We start from the raw sequence: 21,979 nt of genomic DNA on the forward strand, positions 1-21,979 counted from the left end.
ACAGATTGGATGTTCTTATGGACTATGAAAGCAGGAAAAACGAAGCATGCATTCAGATATTTTGAGGTTGGATACAGAGCTGTTAATCTCGTCAATAAATATGGGTCACTTGATAAAATACATGTAACTGGATAGAAAAAAAAGAAATCGGATTTAGGCAGCCAATCCGATCTGAGCATCAAGACTTGCAGTGTAAATGCGGCCAAAGTCCACATTCAGAGCCAGTCAGAATTCTGGGAAGAACTCATTTAAGTGTATCTACGCTTCCTATAACGGGACCAAAGAGTCTATCTTGGTCTTCCACAGTCTGTTTTTCGACAGGCCGGACCGAGTGAGTCATTCGGCAGCAGCAGACTGGAGACATATAGAGACGAGCCAGATTTAGAGACGTCCTTATTTGTACCTCATCTGTGCCGATTTGTTTGTACTGATTACCTTCTTTTCTCTTTTGGACAGGTGATGAGTGGGATTATATCATGTCTGAAGTACAGGGAACACTGGAGTTTTCTCTAGAGTTGCACAAGTTTCACAATGTGGATCTCTTCCAACGAGGGTAAGCACTCTTTTCCCCTGAAACTGCATTCATTCATTTTAAATAACACTGGAGTCACTTTGAAGGACGCACTGATGGAAGTGACTAAAGTGAGCTTAATACATGTTAGTGTCCTTGAAAGTGATATTCATTCAGATCAGATAGAATCAGAGATATAATCATAGATCAGACAAGACATTTTCATTTTAAAGAAATGAAGCTAAACTGTGTGAAAACAGCGACTGAGAACAATACGAGCGTCATATGAATATATAGTGGGGAAAATGGTAATAAAGATATGACTAATCCCTGAATGATGAAGGCATGATTGAATTTATCCAGCAATTTGAATTTTATGTACCCTTCCACCTCCCCTGCTCCCACTTGACAGAGATTACACCGTCAATTTGACTCATTGAATGAGTCAGGTTAATTTTTCCAGCAGAAAATGAGGAACAATGTGCTGATGCTTCTCTCTTGGCTGGATTTTGAATCAGTCTGAAAATGTTCATCTGAAAATATGAGGAGCCTCAGCGAAGAATTCACATTGTTGGTTGAGCCTGTCATGACTTACTAGCTAGTTACTAGCTTTATGTGAAGCAACTTTGAGTTCACATGAAAGGGCTATACCTACGGAGCCCCTCTGGTGACATTGGTGAAAAAAATATTATTGCTTAATAACGCGTGGGAACTAGATAAATAAGTCCTGGCCACACGTTATTAAACTGCCGTCAAGTGAGCCGGCACTCAATTTTAACTGCAGAGCCGGCATACTCCTTTGTTACTACAAGAAATATGAAAGAATATTACTGTATAAATTTGGAGAAAAGTACTCTTAAACTTGGATGTGTTGATCGAAAATGATGGTCTCATCTATTTTATAATTTTGCAATAAAATGGAATCCTTAATAGGTTTATGCATGATTCCACTTCAGGCAGTACTAGACACACTCCTTTACTACTACAAGCAGCATCAAAGAACATCACTATAGGAATTTGGAGAAAAGTACTTTTAAACTTGGAGCAAATTAATGAAGGCAAGACCATTATTTTCGACCAACAGATCCAAGTTTGACATTACTTTTCTCCAAATTTCTACAGTAATCTTCTTTGATCTTACTGGTACTGGTAAAGGACTATATCTAGTATTGCACTGAAGTGAAATCAGGCATAAACCTATGAAGAATCTTTTTTTTATTGGAATTTGAAAACAGGTGTGATAAATCATTGTTTTCGTTAATTTGCTCCAAGTTTAAGAGTACTTTACTCCAAATCCCTACAGTAATATTCTTCGATATTGCTTGCAGTAACAAATAAGTATGTCTAGTATTGCCTTGAAGTGGAATCAGGCATAAACCTATGAAGGATTCCATTTTATTGCAATTTGAAAAGAGACGAGACCATCATTTTCAATCAACACATCCAAGTTTAAGAGTACTTTTCTCCAAATTTATACAGTAATATTCTTTCATATTTCTTGTAGTAACAAAGGAGTATGCCTAGTAGTGCACTGAAGTGAAATTGGGTGTAAACCTATGAAGGATTCCGCTTTATTGCATTTTGAAATCAGACCATCTGTCTTTCTGTCAGCATTGCGGCCGTACGCTGACCTGTGTTTTACCGTAAAGGCGTTAATAAAAGCGCAGTTAAAATTGAGTGCCGGCTCACTTGACGGCAGTTTAATAACGCGTGGCCACGACTTATTTATCTCGTTCCCACGCCTTAATAACGCGTGGCCACGCGTTATTAAGCAATAATATTTTTTCACCAATGTCACCAGAGGGGCTCCGTATGAATCTGCAAAAGTTGTCTCAAACGTTGTCTGTCTGTAAATGCTTTTCAAATGTGTACAAATAAAAACAGCTAAAATCTACACATTGAATACAAATGCTGAAAATACAGAAAACTCACCAGTTACGAGTCGCTTTTTTACACCTGACTTTTGCTTCACTTCTCCCTTCTGAATGATTTGAAGCTGTAAAGCCTGGATTTTATGCCCTGAGCTCAGGCTTACAGACTCCTTTTGTGTGTAGTTTTTTTTTTTTTTTTTTTGGGGGGGGGGGGGTTCTGCAGTGGATCGTGCCTTCATAATTAAGCCCTGAACTCCTTTTATTTAATTAAATTTTTTTATTTTGAATGTCAAAATGAATCATTCACAACAACCAAAGATATTTCACCAAACAAACGGGGAACAAGTTGACCAGAACAATTCCCACTGAGCAAAGAGACCAAATCACATCTTAAAGACGTCTTCAGGGAACCAGAATGAACGCTGTTTTGTACGTCTCTCCTGGACATTGCATGGACGTCCTGTCTGGACGTCATATGAACGTCCAATCAAGGATGATGTGGTGCAATGAAAAGAAAAAATTATGACCACACCTGGAATCAAACTCAAACCTTTTTTATTCCAGGCTAGACTCCAATCCACTGGACCAATGACAAAGATTCTTACGATAATTTTGTAATCATGCCACTTATACATGACTCGCTTTAAAGACGTGATTTGGACCACATACAACCAACGTGATTTGGTTGTATGTGATGTCATTGCCAGGTGCAAGCTCATCCGGTCAGGTCTTTTCTGAGAGACTATGTTCTGAAGCACTTGTGTGCCGAATCTGGTGCGTTTATCAAAAAAAAAATCAAAGATTGTTTCTGTCAGAGGTCTCAGCGTCTGCCCCTGTGTGTCTCACCTCACATTTCCAATTAACCAATGGCCTTCTCCCTCTGTGCTACCTGTCACCATGAGTTCCACCCGTGTCCTCACTTTCCCTTGCCCACTCTTCTGGGCAGTTCAAAACATTTTTCAACTGGAATATTTCCAGACGTTCCTTCACGAGTTCACCGATAAAACAGTGAAGCGTCATAATCCCACGAGTGATGGTAGGCTTAGGAGCACAGAGGCAGCCCGGTTTAAAACCTTCTCTGCTTTTGCCTCTTTGAGACGTTTCTCAAACCTGTTTTAAATAAACACAAATAGGAGGCAATAATAAAAAATTTCCTCTGGAATTTTCTTGCTGTTGTTGATGTAATGAGCAATAAATATTGGATTTAACTCTTAATGTGGGTTATGGGTTGTGTCCCAGCTAGACCTACTAAGGCCCAGTTTACATAAAGTGAAAACACATTGTCTTTCTTTGTGTTTCCATTTGAAAAAGGTTTATTATTAAAACAATATCCGTTTAAACAGAAAATGCAAAAAATGATGTCATTTTCATGTTGGGCCACTAGTGGATGCTGTTTTTGTAATGAAACCCCATACTTGTTCTCACAGAGAACAATAGTTGGACTGATATTATTATGGGCTACTCTGAACAAACACCTAAAACACAACAATGGTTTTCCATTTTCACTTGAAAAACCGAACGTAAAGCTAAAGGAGTATTTGTAAAATGTCTGAGGAATACAAAGGCGGCTCGCAGGACATGAACCAGAACTTAAAGTGGAAAATACAATTCATGAGAAACCAAATATTCTTTTAAATGTTACTGCAAAATTTAGCTATTATTACTGATTAAGCCAAACTTTAATTAAACTAAATCTATTTAAATAAAGCCAAAATGTCATGTGTATTATTGGCTTTAAGCTGGTATTTTTTAACGTTGAGAGGTTGATTGTCCATCAAGCTGCATGATATATCCCAAATATCAACAATCGCTGCATCGATATTGTGAAAGGAAAATAGGAAGGATAAATGTAGGTTGCCTGTCCCAAAGGATTTTGTGAGTTTATTTAGTCCCAAAAATAATCAATTTCATTTTTGTGAATTTGCATAAAGATAAAGTTGGTCACATTATTTGTCTGATAAATTAAAAAAAAACTGCTTTTCATTCAATCCTTCAGTAGTTTTTACTCCTCATCTGACTCTACAACAAAACATCTCTTTAACGTTCCCACTATTATTGAAATAATTATTATTTACAGCGTTTAATAATATCTTTTATCCATTGCGTCGGCAATATGAAAACACACTGAACCAATTTAGTAAGAAATGTCAAATGTCAAATGTTCTTTCTTTATGATTTCTGTGATATTCCGTTATAATAATAAAAAGAGCCGTTTGTTCTGCTGTGATGCGTCTGCTGGAAGATTAAAAGCTCTCATCTGGCCTGCCGCAACGCCAGCTTTATCAAAATGATTCCCCTCCCCTCCAAATGGGATGGGCTAAAGCTCCATCACCGTTAATCCCCTCAGCTGAGTGCACTAATATGTTTGTTTTTATGGTTGCCATGTTGCTTCGGATCCGACACGAACTGAAGCCGAAGCGCCGTTGGAATAAAGATAGTTATGAAGACATCGAGATCTGTTTCTAACCTCAATAAAGTCTAATTGCTGAAATTATTACTAATCCCTGTATTGAATTGTTGGGCATTGCGGATGTACACTTAACGGATGGGCAAACTGCTTTAAAGATACTGAATGAATTTGCATTTAATTTGCAAAGAAGGCCAAGATTGCTTCAGATACTGAAATTAGGAACCCAGCTGCATCCTCTAATTGCCGTGCTGAATCTCTGAATAAGTGGAAATTACACAAATGGACATGAGATAATCAAGGCTGGACAAAGTACCCAACTTCAGTATTTTGATAAGTATTACAGACGCTTAAAAATGACTGCCAATACAAGAAAATGTTTGTTTTTGTTTTTTTATCAATCCCATCATGGCAAGTGCAACGAAAAACTCATGATACAGATTCTGCAGCACAATTGTTTTGATCACAACATCATTTCATGAGCAGAAAACTAATTTGTCCTACGATTTACTTGAAAACATGTTCCCCATTTTCTGTGCAAACACCAACTTATTCCAACCAGACTTACCTCCAAGAACCAATAAGAATAGCGTCCCGCACCACTTGCACCTGAAAGAATTCCTTTAAACACGACTATGTTAAACTATATGCGTATAAATGCTCACGTCAAACAAATAATGTTAATAAGAAGTATCAGAACAGAAGTGGAACTGCATCCATCAATTCTATTTTAATTTTTTTATTTTTTTATTGTATTATATTGCAAAGAAAAAAACGTTTTTCTCCCTAACAAAACATTTCTTTTGCTTGTAGTTGCAACTGAGTACATCATGAGGTATTTTCCCCCACCTGGACATAGAACGTAATATTTTCCCCTTCATTCACAACCTTGCTTCTACTTTAAATCTAAATGAGAGCAATCTTTTCAAGGTAACCTTGACCACAGGAAGTCACTGCCCACTGCATTGCAACAGTTTAAAATGGCAACTATTTCATTGGAAGCGCAGAGAATTATGTTACAAAAGCTCATCTTGAGCCTGACACTTACCTGCACATGTTTTCCCAGCTGAGAGAACACGTTTTTAAAATGAAAGGAAAAAAGGGAAAGTGAAACTTAAGTACGTGTGACGTCAAAAATCGTCATCCACCCTACTAATCAACTAATTTAGTATTATTCGGGTCATTTAAATAGAATGATTAGTCTACAATTTAAGGTCAAATAATTACCACAAATAAACGTCTCAACTATTCAGTGGATTTCTGTTTATGGATGTGAAATATCTGATGAGGGACTGTTCAACACAGTGCAGCTCTCACTGCCCGGCAGGCAGCAGGTTCTTCACTTCAGGGCTTTGAATCAACGTTTTGCATGATGTCAAGCCATATTCACTGTGTTAATACCATTTACTCTTGTTGCATATGCAATTTTAAGGTTTTCTTCCTTAAGTAAATTGTCGACCCTCACTGCTTACATTTAGACTCTATTTACTCCCAGATTTAGTCTTAGGGCCCTAATTTCAGTTTACGACACTCCACCACCGGAGAAATTCTCCAGATGTAGAACAATGAAGCTCAACAGCTGCATTAGTTTACAATGCAAATGATCATAATTGGCTCACTTCAATCTGTTTTTAAGTGATCGTGATTTGATGAGTTAGTGGTCACCGACCGGATTGACCCGTTGAATCCACAATCGGCTCTTGTTTATTCCCCGGCGAGCCTCCATTTCCACGTCTCCCTTCACACTGATGTGATAATTGTGTTCGCAGCAACGCCTCGCTCTCCTAGATTGCCAACGTGTCCCCGGAGAGCTGAGATGTGCTTTAACACAAAGCTGCAGCGAGTGACCTGCCAGGCCCAGAAATTATGTAAATAATCCATATTGGAGTCAATAAGTGAGGTTTTGTCTTCTGTCGCACCGAAGCCGTCTTTTCTGTTTCAAACCAATATGCTTCACAGCCTTCCAGCAAAGGAGCATTATTAAGTATTTTACATTATTAAAAACATCGGCATGGTATTCTTTAATAATTCAGCAAGAGTTGAACAATTAATTTTGTTTAACATGATTGTCAGCCTCTAAAACAATGGAAACGACTTTGCCACACCTGCAATAGATACACTGATAAATAGATACACCATAAATAGGCTCTATGTGCAAACATGCAACAAGAAACACCCTCACTTTGTAAAAACTGCAGCAAAATCAGGAATTTTCATAGCAAATACGATATTACTATTTGGATGAAATTATATTTTATAATTTAGTTTAATGTGTTTTTTTTAAGGTTTGAATACAAGTGCTGCAGTTGGATTTCTAAATACCCAACCAGTAATATATAATTATATATTTGCTGCACAATTTATTACAAATCCATGTTTGTTGACATGATAAATTATGTTTTCAAACGGTGTGTATTCATGCTCTGCAAATCCAAAATGATAGACGTTCAAGTGTGACAGAAAAGTGCAGTTAAATTACTATTTCATAGCGGGTAGAATTCAGAAGGCCGAAAATTAATGAATAAAAAAGACCAAAAATAACCTGCAATTCAACAAAAAGCAAACGTTTCATAGCTGTGAATTAGGAACAAGTGAAAGAGAACTGTTATTTGACATCACAAAGGCATTAACGTCATCTGCATAAGTGTTTGTATTTATCCGTATCCCATATTCACCTTACATAGTGTATTACTTATTGACACTTTGATAAACTCAATAAATGTTCCAAAATTCACAAACCGCTGAGTTGGAAAATTGTTTTTTTTTTCACGATGATGACAGTTTGTATCATCACTTCATATATAACAGAATCCACAGCAGGCATAAGAATCATATTTTGGAATTAGTGAGCACATGTGAGGGTATTTTCGTATATTACAATTCAAATGCTGCATAAAAGATTCATGTTCATAAATAAACATGAATCAAACCTTCAGTTAATTTGAATTCTTTTGTGAAACACGTGGAGCTAAATGGTTAGTTAACGTTAAAGGTTATATAGTTTAATCTTTAAATAGTGTTCAAGTTAGCTGGCTCATTACATTGTAGTTATTGATTAACATGAATTCAAGCATTTACAAGCATGATTTAAAAAAATTTTTGGTTGTATTTTAAAACATTGTTTCATACATATTTTGGAAAGTTAGATTTTGATGCTTTAAGAAGTCCCGTGAATATCAACATTATTACATGTTCGTAAAGTAGAGTAGAGAGCTCCACTATACGAACGTATGAGTAAAAGCTTTAATACAAATTTGCTGGTACTCGGTACTTTATTTTTGCAGATATATTCATGTTTTAGGCACAGAAACAACTCTTGGACTATCTTGCCCTCTTCCGCTAATGAAGCACTTATTTTGACGAGTCATGTCTGTTTCAGCATAGAAATACTGTCTTCCACCAAAACAGATTTTCAAAATAGGCTCAACAATGAATTTCAGGAAGACTGGAGTCTGAATTTCTATTCTATTTGATTTGACCTTTTAAATGTTCCAAAATGCTGCTTGCCATAACTGTTGCTCGCTATGCAGCATTGAAGCACTTTTAAACAAGAGTGAAACGTTTACTTGACATGAAAAGGCTGGGGGCACCAGCATGTTGCGGTGTTTTCACCTCCTGTCGATGCCCTCAGGCCGCGGCATTGCCACGAGTCCAGCTATTCAGCTGTTCAGGTGGAAATTGTTGAGGTCGAAGCGTCACTGTCGCGCTTGTTCCCGCCCACAGGTTCTATCAGATCCGAGCCGGGCTGAAGGTCTCACCTCGGGTTCCCCACCGGCTGATCGCCACGACTCAAGAAAATACAGGTAAGGTCAATCGACGGCTTCGCCCTCTCCATCTCTCTCTCTCTCGCTCCTACTTTTAGACTTTATCCATCCGAAAGAAACACCGCCTGTCTGGCCAGTGGAAGATCTTCCACTTGGTTTGTTTTCAGTTTTCGGGATGAGCATATTTGTCTTTTGATCTTCTGGTTCAACCAATTGTTTTTAATCCGGCGTGGAAAACGAACCGTCACAGAGGGATTCGGTATCAATCCGCCTCCAGGGAAGACGAGGCCACTTCTGCAAACAATGTTGGTCAATTCTGGTCTTTTCAAAAGCTGTTCTTTTGTCATCATTCCTGGACACTTTTTCTATGTTTAATTATTCTGATTATCTGGATTTTGTTCCTTTGGGTGCTTTAAAACACGTCTGGTTAAGTTTGCACCTCATTAGGAGAGGTTTTGTGTCTCGTTCTAGTAGAATAATGTCACTTTGCAGCTTTTGGAGCGTTTTTGTAGTTTTCTTCCTCATTGAAGCTTTTTATTTTTCTCAGATGTTTTGAGCCTTTTTCTCGGTCATTTGTACCTGAAGTGCATCACCGTCGTGGTTTCATGTCTCTGGAGGAGTTTTAAACCTCAGTGTTGTCGTAACTTACTTCATTGTGATAAATGCGTTCCTTTCTTGGCCTTTGCAGCTTCACTGGAGAACTTTATGTCTTTGATTAGTTGTTGCCATTTGTTTTTTCCTCGTGTTTGCTCATTACATCTCTTTTTTGTTATTTTGGGGCTTTTTGTTGTAGTTTTCTTTTCTTTTGTGATCTGATGCTTCATTGTAGTGGTTTGAAGACTCTTTGTTGCTCTTTGAGGAATTACACATTTTTAGATTTTGTGGTTATGTCTTTGTGTGGTTGTGTGGAGTTTCATTGTAGTGATTTATTGTCTTTTTGTTGTCGTTTGGAGCTTCATTGTAGTGATTTATTGTCTTTTTGTTGTCGTTTGGAGCTTCATTGTAGAGATTTATTGTCTTTTTGTTGTTGTTTGGAGCTTCATTGTAGTGATTTATTGTCTTTTTGTTGTCGTTTGGAGCTTCATTGTAGTGGTTTGATGTAAAGACACAGGTTTCACTCGCATGTCTTTGTAGCTCACCCTGCATAAATGTAGATTTGAAGTTTTCAACTTTCTTTACTTGCCTTCTTGCAGTAGTTTTCACTGCATACTAGTTTTGTTTGTTTATTGTGAGATTTTTTGTCATTTCCTTTTCAAAATCTTGGAAGTATTATGTGCCATTTTTCATTCTCTGAGTAGTTGTTATTCATCTGTTCATGATGGTTTTGTGTTTCTCTAATTTTCATCATCTCATTTGTTAAATAAGGTACGTGGGGCTCACCTGTTTTGGTGCTGCTTGCAGTTAGTTTTCATAGCCATCTATGCATTCCTCTGCTTTTATTCTGTAGCTTTGGCAGCAATTTTGTGTCTCTTTGTGAACCTTGAGCTGTTTGTTGTTGTGTTTGATCTCGTTGTAAATCTCACTTTTGCTGGTGTTTCTTTATCGGCTTGTCATCATTTCGCACCACTTTGTCGGCACATTTTAGACTTTCCATGCATATCTTTGAAGCTTTAACACATTTCACCAAAGAAAGATTAACTGCATTGAGCAACAAGATACAACAACTTGAAAACACAACTTGACATTCAAATCTCAGTGGATAAAATCCAAAAAAGCAAAAACAGAGGAAATGTCACTCATCTTATGCGAGTAAATCCATTTCTCTCCATCATTTCATCATCTGAGCGGCTCAAGTGTCCGACTTTAATGAAACATGATTGGATGTTGATATCTGCTCCAGATCTCGTTTGAACTGGTTTGTCTGCTGAACGGGAACAAGTGTGAGAAAATCTCATCCCACTGAGGAAGAACGATTTTGTGGCTGAACTGCACACATTGTTTTGGACGTGCGTGTCTTTGAAGTCTGGGTGAAAACACTAATCTCTGTCTGGTGATGTTCGCTGTGGGGCGGCGAGGACGGAGGGAGGGACGGACGGCGGGAGGGAGGGCTCCTACTTTTACACCTTTTCCCGGAACAAACAAGCATAATTTTACACTGTTCTACAAACGTGGGAATGTGAGAGAATACAGAAGTTACCATGCAACAGTGTTTTCCACAGACTGCGGTGGAAGGAACGGCGTAGATCGTTTCCCCTGAGGGAAAAGGTGGAAAACCTGCTTTTAGAATTTATCGCTTTACATCAATATCATTTGTCTTCATGAAAAAAAAAGCAGTGTTTCATGAGTTTGATGGATTCTTGTTCCCACATTAGTGTTGTTTGTCCTTCTGTCTGCCTAATTTCCACAAACTCGTACCTTCAGTAAAACATGTAGGTTTTAGTATTTAAGTTGTCCACATCTTGTTAAAGTTGTTATTTCTTCTTACCAGCACTGTGAAAATGGGCAAAGTCGTGCCTCGTTCACATGACGGATGAAAAGGAATCGTTTTTTATTTTACAAAAGTTCACCTTTTACATGGCAACATTTTGAAAACGATGTCTGTATGTGTAGAAACAGGAAAAACACCAAAAACAACGTCATTTTCATGTTGGGTCACAACTAGATGCTGCGTTGTTTTGTTTTAATAATGAAACCAAACATCCACATGCAGAGAAACATACACCAAAAAATTAACAATGGCGAGTACATGTACATTCTAGTGGACAGGCGACATTGCTGGGTTTACATTACGATGGCTGTCAACTATAAAACGAGTCCCAGGAGAACATGGACTGGGAGTCATGACACTCTGGAGGAAAACATTGTTGTTAATGTTATTACTCTGGCATGTGCAGGAAACTTAATAGACTCCGGCTGTGGTGCACATGACTAGTAGAAGCATTTTTTTTAAGTTGTATTTTCCCCTGGTTCACATTTTCAAAAAGTAAAATTTTCAAATTTGAAAATGACTCCCACGGGCAACTTTAAAAAAAACTTCATGCAACTTTCATGAAAGTCACCATTGTTAGCATATTGTTCTCTGCATGCATGTAATTCTATTTACAAACAGTGCCAACTTGTGGCCTGGCATGATAATTACACTGTTATCAAGGTTTCTGCTGTTCCCATATAAACAGACGTCATTTTAAAAGCGTTTGTAAACGTAAAATGTTTCTGAAACAAATATGTAAAAATGTGCGTTTTGAATTTAAAATTGTCATGTGTTAGCTTAACTTGTGATTAAGCTTGTGATCTGGCAGCCCCAGATTTTGATTTACATTTCAAGATATTGCAGATCTCTTCGATCTACCCTCCATATTTGGTTTCTTTTGTAATCTCCATTAAAGAATTGAAAAGAGGTCATTTGTCTTCAATAGTATCTGTCCAGATGTTGAGCTCCACAGGGGAGCCTCGCCCACACCTTGGAAACAACTGCAGGTTGTCTGAATGGAAGTAAAAGATGCTGAACACAATGCAGTAAGAGTTCATATATTTATGGTTGAATAAAGATCTCTCGCTTCTAGTGGGCTGCCATACTTTGGGTTATTAATGGGAAACACTGGTGCGTATTAGGCGATACTGTCTTTATGCTATGTAGCTATTAGTGTTGGGGAATGAGAGCGCTGTCTGGGAATTTTATAGCCCTGCCTTGCCTCGCTGATTTAGGGCCTTTGGCTGCTTTTGTGTTTGGAAACTGCCTGACTCACCCTGCAGAATACCTCTGATATCCTCCAATCTCACATTGGAAATAAGAGGATTTAATTTGAAAATTGAAAAAAAGGGTCTGATTCATTCATCACACGTCTTGAATGCAATTAGACAAAAGAAAACTGTATTGGAATGAATCAATACTTTTAACAAAGGCTTATCTTAAGATGTTGCTCTCCCGAGGAATCTGGAGAACAAAAGGTAATTTTCTGCCTTCGATCAAATGATTACAAATAACCAGCAGCTTCTAAAAAGTGCTCTGCCTTCTCTGCGCACAGAGATTCTCCCTCACAGGTTTTGTCCTCTCCTGCATTCAGAGGTTGTGACCGAGCATTTCTGAAAAGTCTGGATCCCTGGCGATGCAGAGAGCCGTTTTGCCGGCAATACTGATTCACAGTAATAACGGCTATTTTTAGCCCGTGAAGACCGAGGCGCCCTGCGAGCGTGTACTCGCTGTACTTGTGAGGACCAGTCCTTGACAGAGCGGCCCACTGTTCTTGTCAGGATATTTTAGAGTCCTCTATCTGATTAAATCTCAGTCACAGGTTGTTTGCAGGCATGCGGCCCGGACGGTCCCGATGCTAATGGCGACAAGGTGACGCGTCATTGTTTCTGTCCAAGAGGCCGTGACTGCAATACAGCAGGGAAACAGCCTGCAGAGAGAGACAGCCTGGGTAGCCGGCACTCAGGCAGACTGCAATAGAACCAGTAAAGAACGGTACTCCGCTGCTCTATTTTAAGCTCGCTAAATCCTGGAGGTGCAGATTCACACAATGTCAGGTGAGCAAAAGGAGGGAGATCATAGTTCAGCTGAGAGGTTTGCAGCTGTACATGACTTTAACCTTGAATAATACACATTCAGTTCACACAATTTAGTCGTCGTGAGGTCCTTTTTCCTTGGGTTGAATACCGGATGGGTACATTTCTGTCATTCATCCGTTTCCGGTGCCGTTGATCCAACAAATGGTAAAGGAAGAGTACGCAGAATGGATATGAAGAACAAGTTGCACACTTCAGACAATAATGTATGATGAGTGGAGAAGTGAAGTAATCAGATGTTGGTTCTTCAGTCCTAAAGTCACACAAACAATCGTTATTTCGCTCAACAGCCTCTACAAAGGCTCCGTTTACACAACAACTCATCCTTTTTTTGCATTTTCGTTTCTGAAAGGTTTACAAATTATTCATGTGTGAACTGGTCTTGCACGTCGACAGATTTAAAGCCTTGATGGAAATCTTTGGTCTCAGTGTGTAGCCCACTTTCAGGAACCAACGTCACTCCTCACTCCTCCAACATGAAAGTGTCACGACTCAGAACTGAACTGAACCGGACCCAAAAGCAAAGTCGGACTGATCAGTTTAAAGGTGTTTTTTTTAATTTTTTTATAAAACACTCTTTAAGACTTTAAAAACTTTCGTTTGCTGAGGGAGTTTTATTCCCGGTCTCTGTTGAGAGATCGCAAATGTGCAAGATTCCAAAAGTGAGATGAACATTCGAGGACAAGCCCTGAGAGAGAATGTTTATGTCTTTTGGTAAAAACCAACTGGTGAGCTATTTGCTGAGGTGGTTTGAGGTTTTGTTTGCACTGGGCGATAGAAGATGGCACCAATGTGTACAGAGAGGTCTTAGACCTTCCTGGCTCATTGGCGTCTTGAAATTGATTGAAGGATCGACGTAGTCCCAAGGTGACCATACGGTCAGTGGTTGTGGGAAACACTCAGTAAAATACTTCTGGAGATTAAGATTTACATTCTTCATGATTTGCTTTAATGTATTTCTGTTATTTCTTTGTAAAGCTCTGTTTCAATGGTGCTCTATAAATAAATCAGCTTGGCCTTGCCTTGCCTTGCCTTGAGCAGGCGAAGTTATCCAAAAGCAAAATTCAGGAGCAGGTCAGATACAGACACAAAGTTCAAACATTAGAAGAGCAAACCAGGAGCCCACCAGGAAAATGGCTGCACGTCAAGAGCAGACCCTGTGGCACCGACATCCTGCTGGGAAGGAGAGACACAGGTGCAACACATCAGACTTACCAGACACACAGGAAGGACAAGCCACAACAAAACAGGAAGTAAGAAGAGGTGAATGACGCTGACTTGACTGGGACACGTGAGGAGACGTGACAGAAGGAACCAGTCTCAGGTTTTGTCACGAAAAGGAACAGAATATTTTCCATGGGTACCGTCGTCCTGACCACGGTGTTCAAGCGCTCCTCGAGAAAATATGAGCCGAATCGCTTCAAAGCCGAGCTCCACCGGTGTGACATTGCGTTAATAACACTGTTAAATTACTTGCAGAGCATCATAATATTTCCGTGCTCTTGTTGCTGCTTGACGTGAACGCAATCTCAACACATTTCCATTGAATGACGCCAGTGGAGGCGCATCAAGTCCTTTCACTTTGCGAGGCTGCGTGTCTGGCAGGTGACGGCCCGTTAGCAATCAATCAATCACATTTTATTTGTATAGCCCTTTACAATAACCCAGTGGTACCCAAAGTGCTTTACAACAAAGCTATAAAAACAATACATTAAGAAACAAATACAAGAATAATACATAAAAACAATAAATAAAACGCAGGTGCTGACTGTGGGGGGTGCGACGATGCTGCAGGTTGGTGGAAGCCTTCCAGAAATTCATAAAAACAGAATAATACAGAATAAATACACTGCCTTAGACAGAGTTAAAAGCCCACCTAAAAAAAATGGGTTTTCAGCTTTGATTTAAAAATGCCGAGATCACATACCGTACATTAGAAAATGAAAAAAAAACCCTGCTGAAATGGCGTTAAAGCTGGAGCCACAATGGCTCTGCGTTGGTTCTAATCTGCTCACAGCCTCGAGTGCTCTACATCTGCTCTGTGTTTGTCCGCCGCCCGCCAGCGAGAGCGCACGACTCTCCGCGCTCCTCATGATACTAATATGAAGGAGTATCTCAACGCCATAAACACAGATCCGGCTCTTAACGCTGTAGCTGGAAAAAGCCTCCTGTTATTGTGCGTGAATCACAGTCATTAAATGCTCCAGCTGAGTGTGTGACACGATGACACCATCCTTCAATCGTAACCCCCCCCCCCCCCCCGAAGGGCACAAATAATTGAAATGTCAAGCGTACTCTCTCAAAAGAACACGGTAAAGGATTATTTCCTGTGTCTGCGCATGATAAACGGATTTCTTCTGGGTGGACGGAGCGCCGGCTGCCTCTGCTGCATTAATGTTCAGGATTCTGGCTGCGACGAGTGCAGGCATGACCTTGTGGAAAGGAGCTGCAGGAAGGGGGCTGGATAGAAAAGACGGGGGGGGGGGGGGGGGGGGGTAGTCTGCAGCCTTCCATTTACAATATGGATTTGATCCTGGATGTAATGTACATTCCTGCTGCAGCTGCCTGTATCGGCCTCGCATGCCGCTGCGTGGTGAGACACAGGAAGTCAGTAAGATCGGATGTGGGCGACAGCGTTCCAGAGCCACCAGTCAATGTTTGCGTTTGTTGCTGAAACCTCTTGATAAGTCAAAACAAGGTGGGAAAACCCAGTTTGCAAGCACCAAATAGCAGCAAATCACTCCGTCATGCAGCGAGTGCTTTGCAGCCAAAGCTAATAGCGAAATATTTTTAGGCCCCGTTTACATGACAAGATTTCAAGTGAAAACACTGTTTTTGCATTTATGTTTCAGAATGTTTACATGACAACGGTTCTGAAATGAAAGTTCTGAAATGAAAGTTCTGAAAATGATGTAATTAGCATGCCAGGCCAGCAGTTGGTGCTGTTGGTTGTTTTTGAAATGAAACACACGTGTGCACAGAGAACAATATGATATAAACATTAACGACTTCAAATACACAGGCTTTCTTATGACAATATGGACGACTTAGGTCACTCCCGAGTCCAGCACTGTTGAATTTCAGTGTTACATTTTAATTTTTATGACATGTCATCATAGTTAGTTAGGAGGAAATGATAAAGTTGCTAAATATGGTCAAATACCAGATGATGGGCAAATAATAGTGACACATATAAAATTGTTTAATTGTGTTGGACAAACCCTTTATAGAACCTATCAAAGAATGGCATGTTGCACAGTCAGACATTATTCTATGATACTTTCATTCATACTCTAGAACCGCTTCATTCAAGTCTTGGAGAAGGTTTCAATAACTTTGTGCAATGTTTCAATCATGAATATTTAATTTCCAAACCACCCTAAAAGATTTTTAAATCTTTTCCCTGGAGACATGAAAGGGACACTGACTCGCTTTTAATGAGATCTGTTTGTTTGTTTGTTAGACTAATTAAATCCCCCAACAGCAAAACACACCTTCGTGTGTTTGGAAGACTCAGTGTGGTAATGTATACTGTGTTCTCGCAGTATTCTTTATATGCAAACTGCACTGCTATCAGCGTCAGGGTTAATATGTCGGCCGCACGGCGTTCTTATCAAGGTCTAATCACTTTTGCTCCCGTGGTACAAGATGTAACATTTAATCAATTCTGCGAAACAAACTGGCACTGAAAGGGAGTAGATGTGCGAGTGTGTAAAAGTAGTAACTGCAGCAGCTCCGCTTCATTGATCGGCAGGGCTTCATGCTGCATTGGAGGAGTGATGTGGGAGAAGGCGACTCCTTCACAGGTCACAGGCCAGAAGCTCAGGGGATAGGATCCCTGATGGAGTCAGGACAGTAAAGCAAAAACTTTTTCAGGTGAAAAATGCAAAACGTTTGTTACGTTTTGAGTTTCCGTTCCCACGACAACGGTGCTCAGAGCCACAGAACAGGCAAATCTTTGCAAAACGCTCCGTGTGGACAATGGAAACGCTGCTGATTCACATGCGCACCACAGCTGTAGGAAAGAGTTTTTTCTGCACATGTTGAGTGGAGCGACATCCACAAAGATGGCGGCCTCCGGAGTGTCGTGACTCCCAGTCCATGTTCTCCTGGGTCTTGGTCGTTTTATAGTTGACAGTCATCTGGAATAGCGATCAAACTTCATCGTCTTGCAGAAACAATCAACAGCACCCACAAGTGACGCAACATCGTGACAACATCTGCGTGAACTGACATCATTTTCAAAACGTTTCCATGTAAATGCAAAAGTTTTCTGAAACAAAAATGCAAAAAACAATGCGTTTTCACATGAAATGTTGTGTAAACGGGGGCTAAATGTCTTTGGACCCAAACTGTGAGTTTGATGTGAAAAAGGAAATGTAAAAAAAAATTAAATAAAAAAAAATGATCACAAGTCTGACTGAGGTGCTAACGCAGACCTACAACTCCTGGAGGGATTTTGCCGCCTCTGTCACACGTCCGCCTCGTCTTTGACAACAGCCGTGCTCTCGCACGTCCGTCAACCCCGGCCGGGACGAGCGAGTCGACAGAATCATCAGGAGTAGGCCTGCAGGGAGAGAGAGAGAGAGAGAGAGAGAGAGAGAGAGAGAGAGAGAGAGAGAGAGAGAGAGAGAGAGAGAGAGAGGCGGGGTGGAAAGAGAAAGAAGAAGAGCTCAGCCTCAGTGGGAGGCAGCTGGACGACGGCTCTACCTCGGAGACTGCGGTCGTGCCGGGGGAGAACACGCCATCGCAGAGACAATAAACAGCCACCGCAGTGCACACGAAGGGGGGGCTGCTGCTGATGACGACAGCCTCTTCATCAACTGGGCACAGGCGTGGTTTGTGGGCGTCAATGTTCAAGCAGAATTTTTTTTTGACTTGCAGTTTCCTCTAGTATATCAACATTTTCAGGATTTTAAGTGTGAACGATCAAGAATCTGCCAAAAGCACAGCAAGATTTGAAGAGACACTATTTAAAAAATGCATCAAATACATGTGAAATGGCCCGAATAAAATGAAACATTGTGTTGATTTATCAACAAAAATTACAAATGTGGCCTCCAGATGGCAGCGTTGTAATCTATTTTCAGCCATTTGTCCCAGAGAAGAAGTCAGTGAGACTCAATCCAAGTCAATCCAAGCTGCAATATTAGCACAGCAGGACAACGTGTAACCGATACCTGAAAATAAAGCAATAATAAACTGTCAAACTTTATCCAGTGTCAAACTGCTAAATGTTTCTGTCACAATCTTGAGTTAAAGTTTAGATTAAAAAAATGCCATCTTCAATACAAGAATTATAAAAACAAAAATACATAAAAAAAACAAACCTGCAGATATTTATAGCTGCATGCAAATTAACCCCACCCCAAAAAAGTTTGAGTATTTTCAAGAAATTCCACCCAGGAAGCCGTTTTCAAAAACTCACACTTTCAGTGGCTTGGATCAGAGTTGTTGTATAAAGAGACACACAATAGAGCCCTGTCACTAAACAAAACTAGCAAAGCTACCTCACTGAAACTTGAAATGTAATCATAGTACTCAGTTACTGTTGGTTTCCAGTAAGTCAATAAGGGCGACACACTTTCAATTCGCTAAGCTACGACATGTGTCCAGATTTGATTACTTCGATGCCTCACAAATCCCAGCAAACATTTGCAAATGTCAGGTCACGTCTTCTTGTTCGGCAGACGAAGATCCGGGGACATGAAGCGGCTCGTTCTAAATATCAGCTGATAGGTTTGTCTTGGTGGAAGTGACGGCGACGGATCCTTCTGTGCGTCATGAAAACAGTGGGAGAGTGAACCTGTGCTGTTTGAATGTTGAGATTTATGTTTTCTCTTGTTGTCCCCCCCCCCCACAATCCTCCAGGAGAGTGCAGCTTCAGCTCGGCGGGGGTTTACGACGGCACCGTGTTCAGCCGCATATTTCAGATCCTCTACAGGAATGAGGAAATCGCCGTGAATGACTGCATGGTCTTCAAAATCCACCTGCTGTTGGACGGAGAAAGGGTGAGTCATACCGGTGACATTTTAACAACAGGTGTGCGCGCGCGCACACACACACACACACACACACACGCACACACACACACACACACACACACACACCCAGGTTATTATTCTCTGCCTTTACCTCGTTACCTCTGCCCGGACAATCAAGTTTGGTTCCCACTAATTATACCTATTATTATTATAAAAAATTATTTATATATTATTTATATATTATTTGAAAACAAATTTGCTGTCGTTTTAAAAACAATGCCCGTTTCCACAGAAAGTGCAGAAATGCTGAAGATGTTATAAAGACAATATATAAAGACAATAGATATTATACCTATTGTGCATGTGCAGAAGAACTATTTACAGCTCTGCTGCACATGCACAGTAGCAGCATTTTCGGTGTGGGAGAGTTTTCCAAAAGTTTTTGTTCCCCCCGAATACTTTCACCTCTGGAGCGGTTTTCCAACAGGTTGTGTTTTCAGTGACTCCACACAAAAACAGGCAGACACCCAAAACGTAACTGAAGTTCTCGGTTTTCGCTTGATAACGCTGTTATGTAAATGAGGCCTTTGCCTTAAGTACATTGCCTTAAGTCATTATTTACTGTATATGTAGTTAATGTGTATTGAATGACCAATTAAAAGCATCCCCATAGGAAATAAAAGTTCTGATTTTGCAGCCTATGTGTATGAATTAGCATCTAATGTGACAAACGATTAGGAAAATGAACAAACGAGAGCAAAAGTTTGGTGATCAGAGAGGATGAATGTGATTTAAACTGTGAGTACCTGAGTATGACCTTGAATCGTGTCTTATATTATTTTTCTATGTTCACGCGTGTTATTTTACAATCATACACACACACACACACACACACACACACACACACACACACACACACACACACACACACACACGCACACACACATTTTCTCTCCGAGAGTGAAAGAAAAAAAAAAAAAAGCATTGCCTTTGTGGTGTGCGTGTTTTAAAATCCGTGACAGACAAATCAAGCAAACAATAAATATGGACCAGTTTCATGCCGCAGCTGCAGCTTGTGGCTTTACAGCATATTAAAAGGCCATTAATGAACGTCTTTCATCATTCTCCATTCCCTCGCACGCTCTGCGTTTTTGCGATCCGACACACAACAATACTCCCCTTTCATAACAGATAGATTTAATCCAGTTAATCAGAGCAGAAAGAGAAGATGTAATATCATTCTGCTGAAAAATTATGCCGAAAGTCTCTGGTGGGCAGAGGGTTCTCGCTCAGTGCATTAATCTAAATTTGTAGCTGGACGTGTTTCACACTCGCTGCTTAAAGAAAACGCTGCACAGTCGACGGTGTGGCTGTGTGGATGAAGTGTCTTGGTTTTTAATGCAAACTACAGAAATGCGCAAATCGGTAATAGGGAATTGGTCATTCAGCATTAAAAGCTTATGTAGGTGGTGTGAGGAATGAACACTGGTTTTGACACAGCACATCTGAAAAGGATCTAAATATCTCTTAATCAATTCAGGTTTCTCACTCCTACACATCACTAAAAACACGGCTGTGCTTGTGGCTTCCTGGACTTAAAGAATCTTCTAACATCTCGGCTTTTGATACCACAAGACTACTGGAGTCCAAGCCTCAACGGATCAGAGATGTTTTGGCTGTAAAGGAGGGACTTAAGCAATACTAGGAAGGCGGTCCTAATGTTGTGTTTGACTTCATGAGGTCTCCCTGTTTAAACAGGCTCGCTATTCAGTGTATTTAGGCACGTAGACATGATCTGCTGATGTCAGAAGACAGAAAATGTCTCAAAGAGGAGAAATTATCCAGCAGCACTTCTCAGAAGTCCACACTGGGGGTCACAGGCAATTGAGGCTACAATTCACACAGTCTCACCAACTCTGGACAATAGAGAAACCGCGAAAGATTGAGAACTCTTGATTTGTGGTACCAAATTCAGATTGTAGGCTCAGGATTTGATGTGAGCAACATGAAAGCAATGGATCCATCAGACTGCTGCTGACATGATATTGTTGGTACTAATTTCTTGGCACAGTTTGATCCCTTAATATCAGTTCAACTCCACAGTCTACCTGTGTGTTGTTCCTTTAATGACCACAGTGGAACATCTTCTTCCCTCATCAAAGGATCGCAGTGATTTGTGGGTTTGCGTATCTCAGTGAACTCGAGAGCTTGCTTGTCTCCTGGTTGGGTCGCCCATGCCTGAGGTCCAAGGGTAGGGGCCTGACAAAGTGAAATCCACTGGTCTCACAGGACTAACGACCTCAATCTGTAAAACACTCCTGTTGAGGAGGAAGTGAACACTACTGGATGCGACGGCCTTCTTGCCGGCCCGGAACAGGCAAGAGTAGCAATACTTTATTGTTGCCGAACAGCATTCAGCCTGGACTGTCTTTAATGGTTACTTCCACACAACGTGTCAGAAAACTCAAACCTCTTTTATGGGAAAGACGATGTGCTCATTGGCAAGGAGAGACAATCTGGACTCAAAAGGCTTCCATAGTCACCAGATGTCTTTGCATTGTTGGCACTTCAGTGTGAAGATCACTGTGATTTACCGTCACACCTCCCCAATGTTTTGGCACACTGCATGCTCCACTTTCATCCCTGGTAAGAACATATTCTATAACACAAGAGAAGTTTCTCTTTCTTGCATGCTCTCCCAGTGGTTCATCTTTAAATCAACGATGTCAGTGATTTTCAATTTCGTTAAAGTAATTTGGTCATTTAACCTCCATAAAAGCTACACAATGGAAAATAGACTCTCCTCTTTAGAAATGAAGCCGTCCAAACCTCTAGAGTCATGGAAGCGGTATGAGAATTATTGAGTTCAACAGCATGTCTCTTGGAATTAATGCTCTTAAAGTGACGGACGCATGTAAATTGACCGTCAGTGTTAG

The 21,979-nt window shown here is 40.3% G+C and overlaps 1 protein-coding gene across 1 annotated transcript in view; it reads left to right on the forward strand.

Annotated features, from left to right (window-relative positions):
• Nucleotides 1–476: 476 nt before the first annotated feature.
• fam135b (family with sequence similarity 135 member B) overlaps nt 477–21,979 on the forward strand; it is a gene marked incomplete at both ends in the record, with an annotated part of 49,146 nt that continues 27,643 nt past the window's right edge. The window contains 3 exons of the mRNA XM_080516234.1: nt 477–553; nt 8,513–8,592; nt 18,931–19,070. Of these exons, the coding sequence (XP_080372360.1) occupies nt 477–553; nt 8,513–8,592; nt 18,931–19,070 (297 nt within the window). The remainder of the gene's footprint in view (nt 554–8,512; nt 8,593–18,930; nt 19,071–21,979) is intronic.

The sequence above is a fragment of the Blennius ocellaris genome (genome assembly GCF_963422515.1).
Source record: "Blennius ocellaris genome assembly, chromosome: 20".
In the NCBI taxonomy this organism is placed as follows: Eukaryota; Metazoa; Chordata; class Actinopteri; order Blenniiformes; family Blenniidae; genus Blennius; species Blennius ocellaris.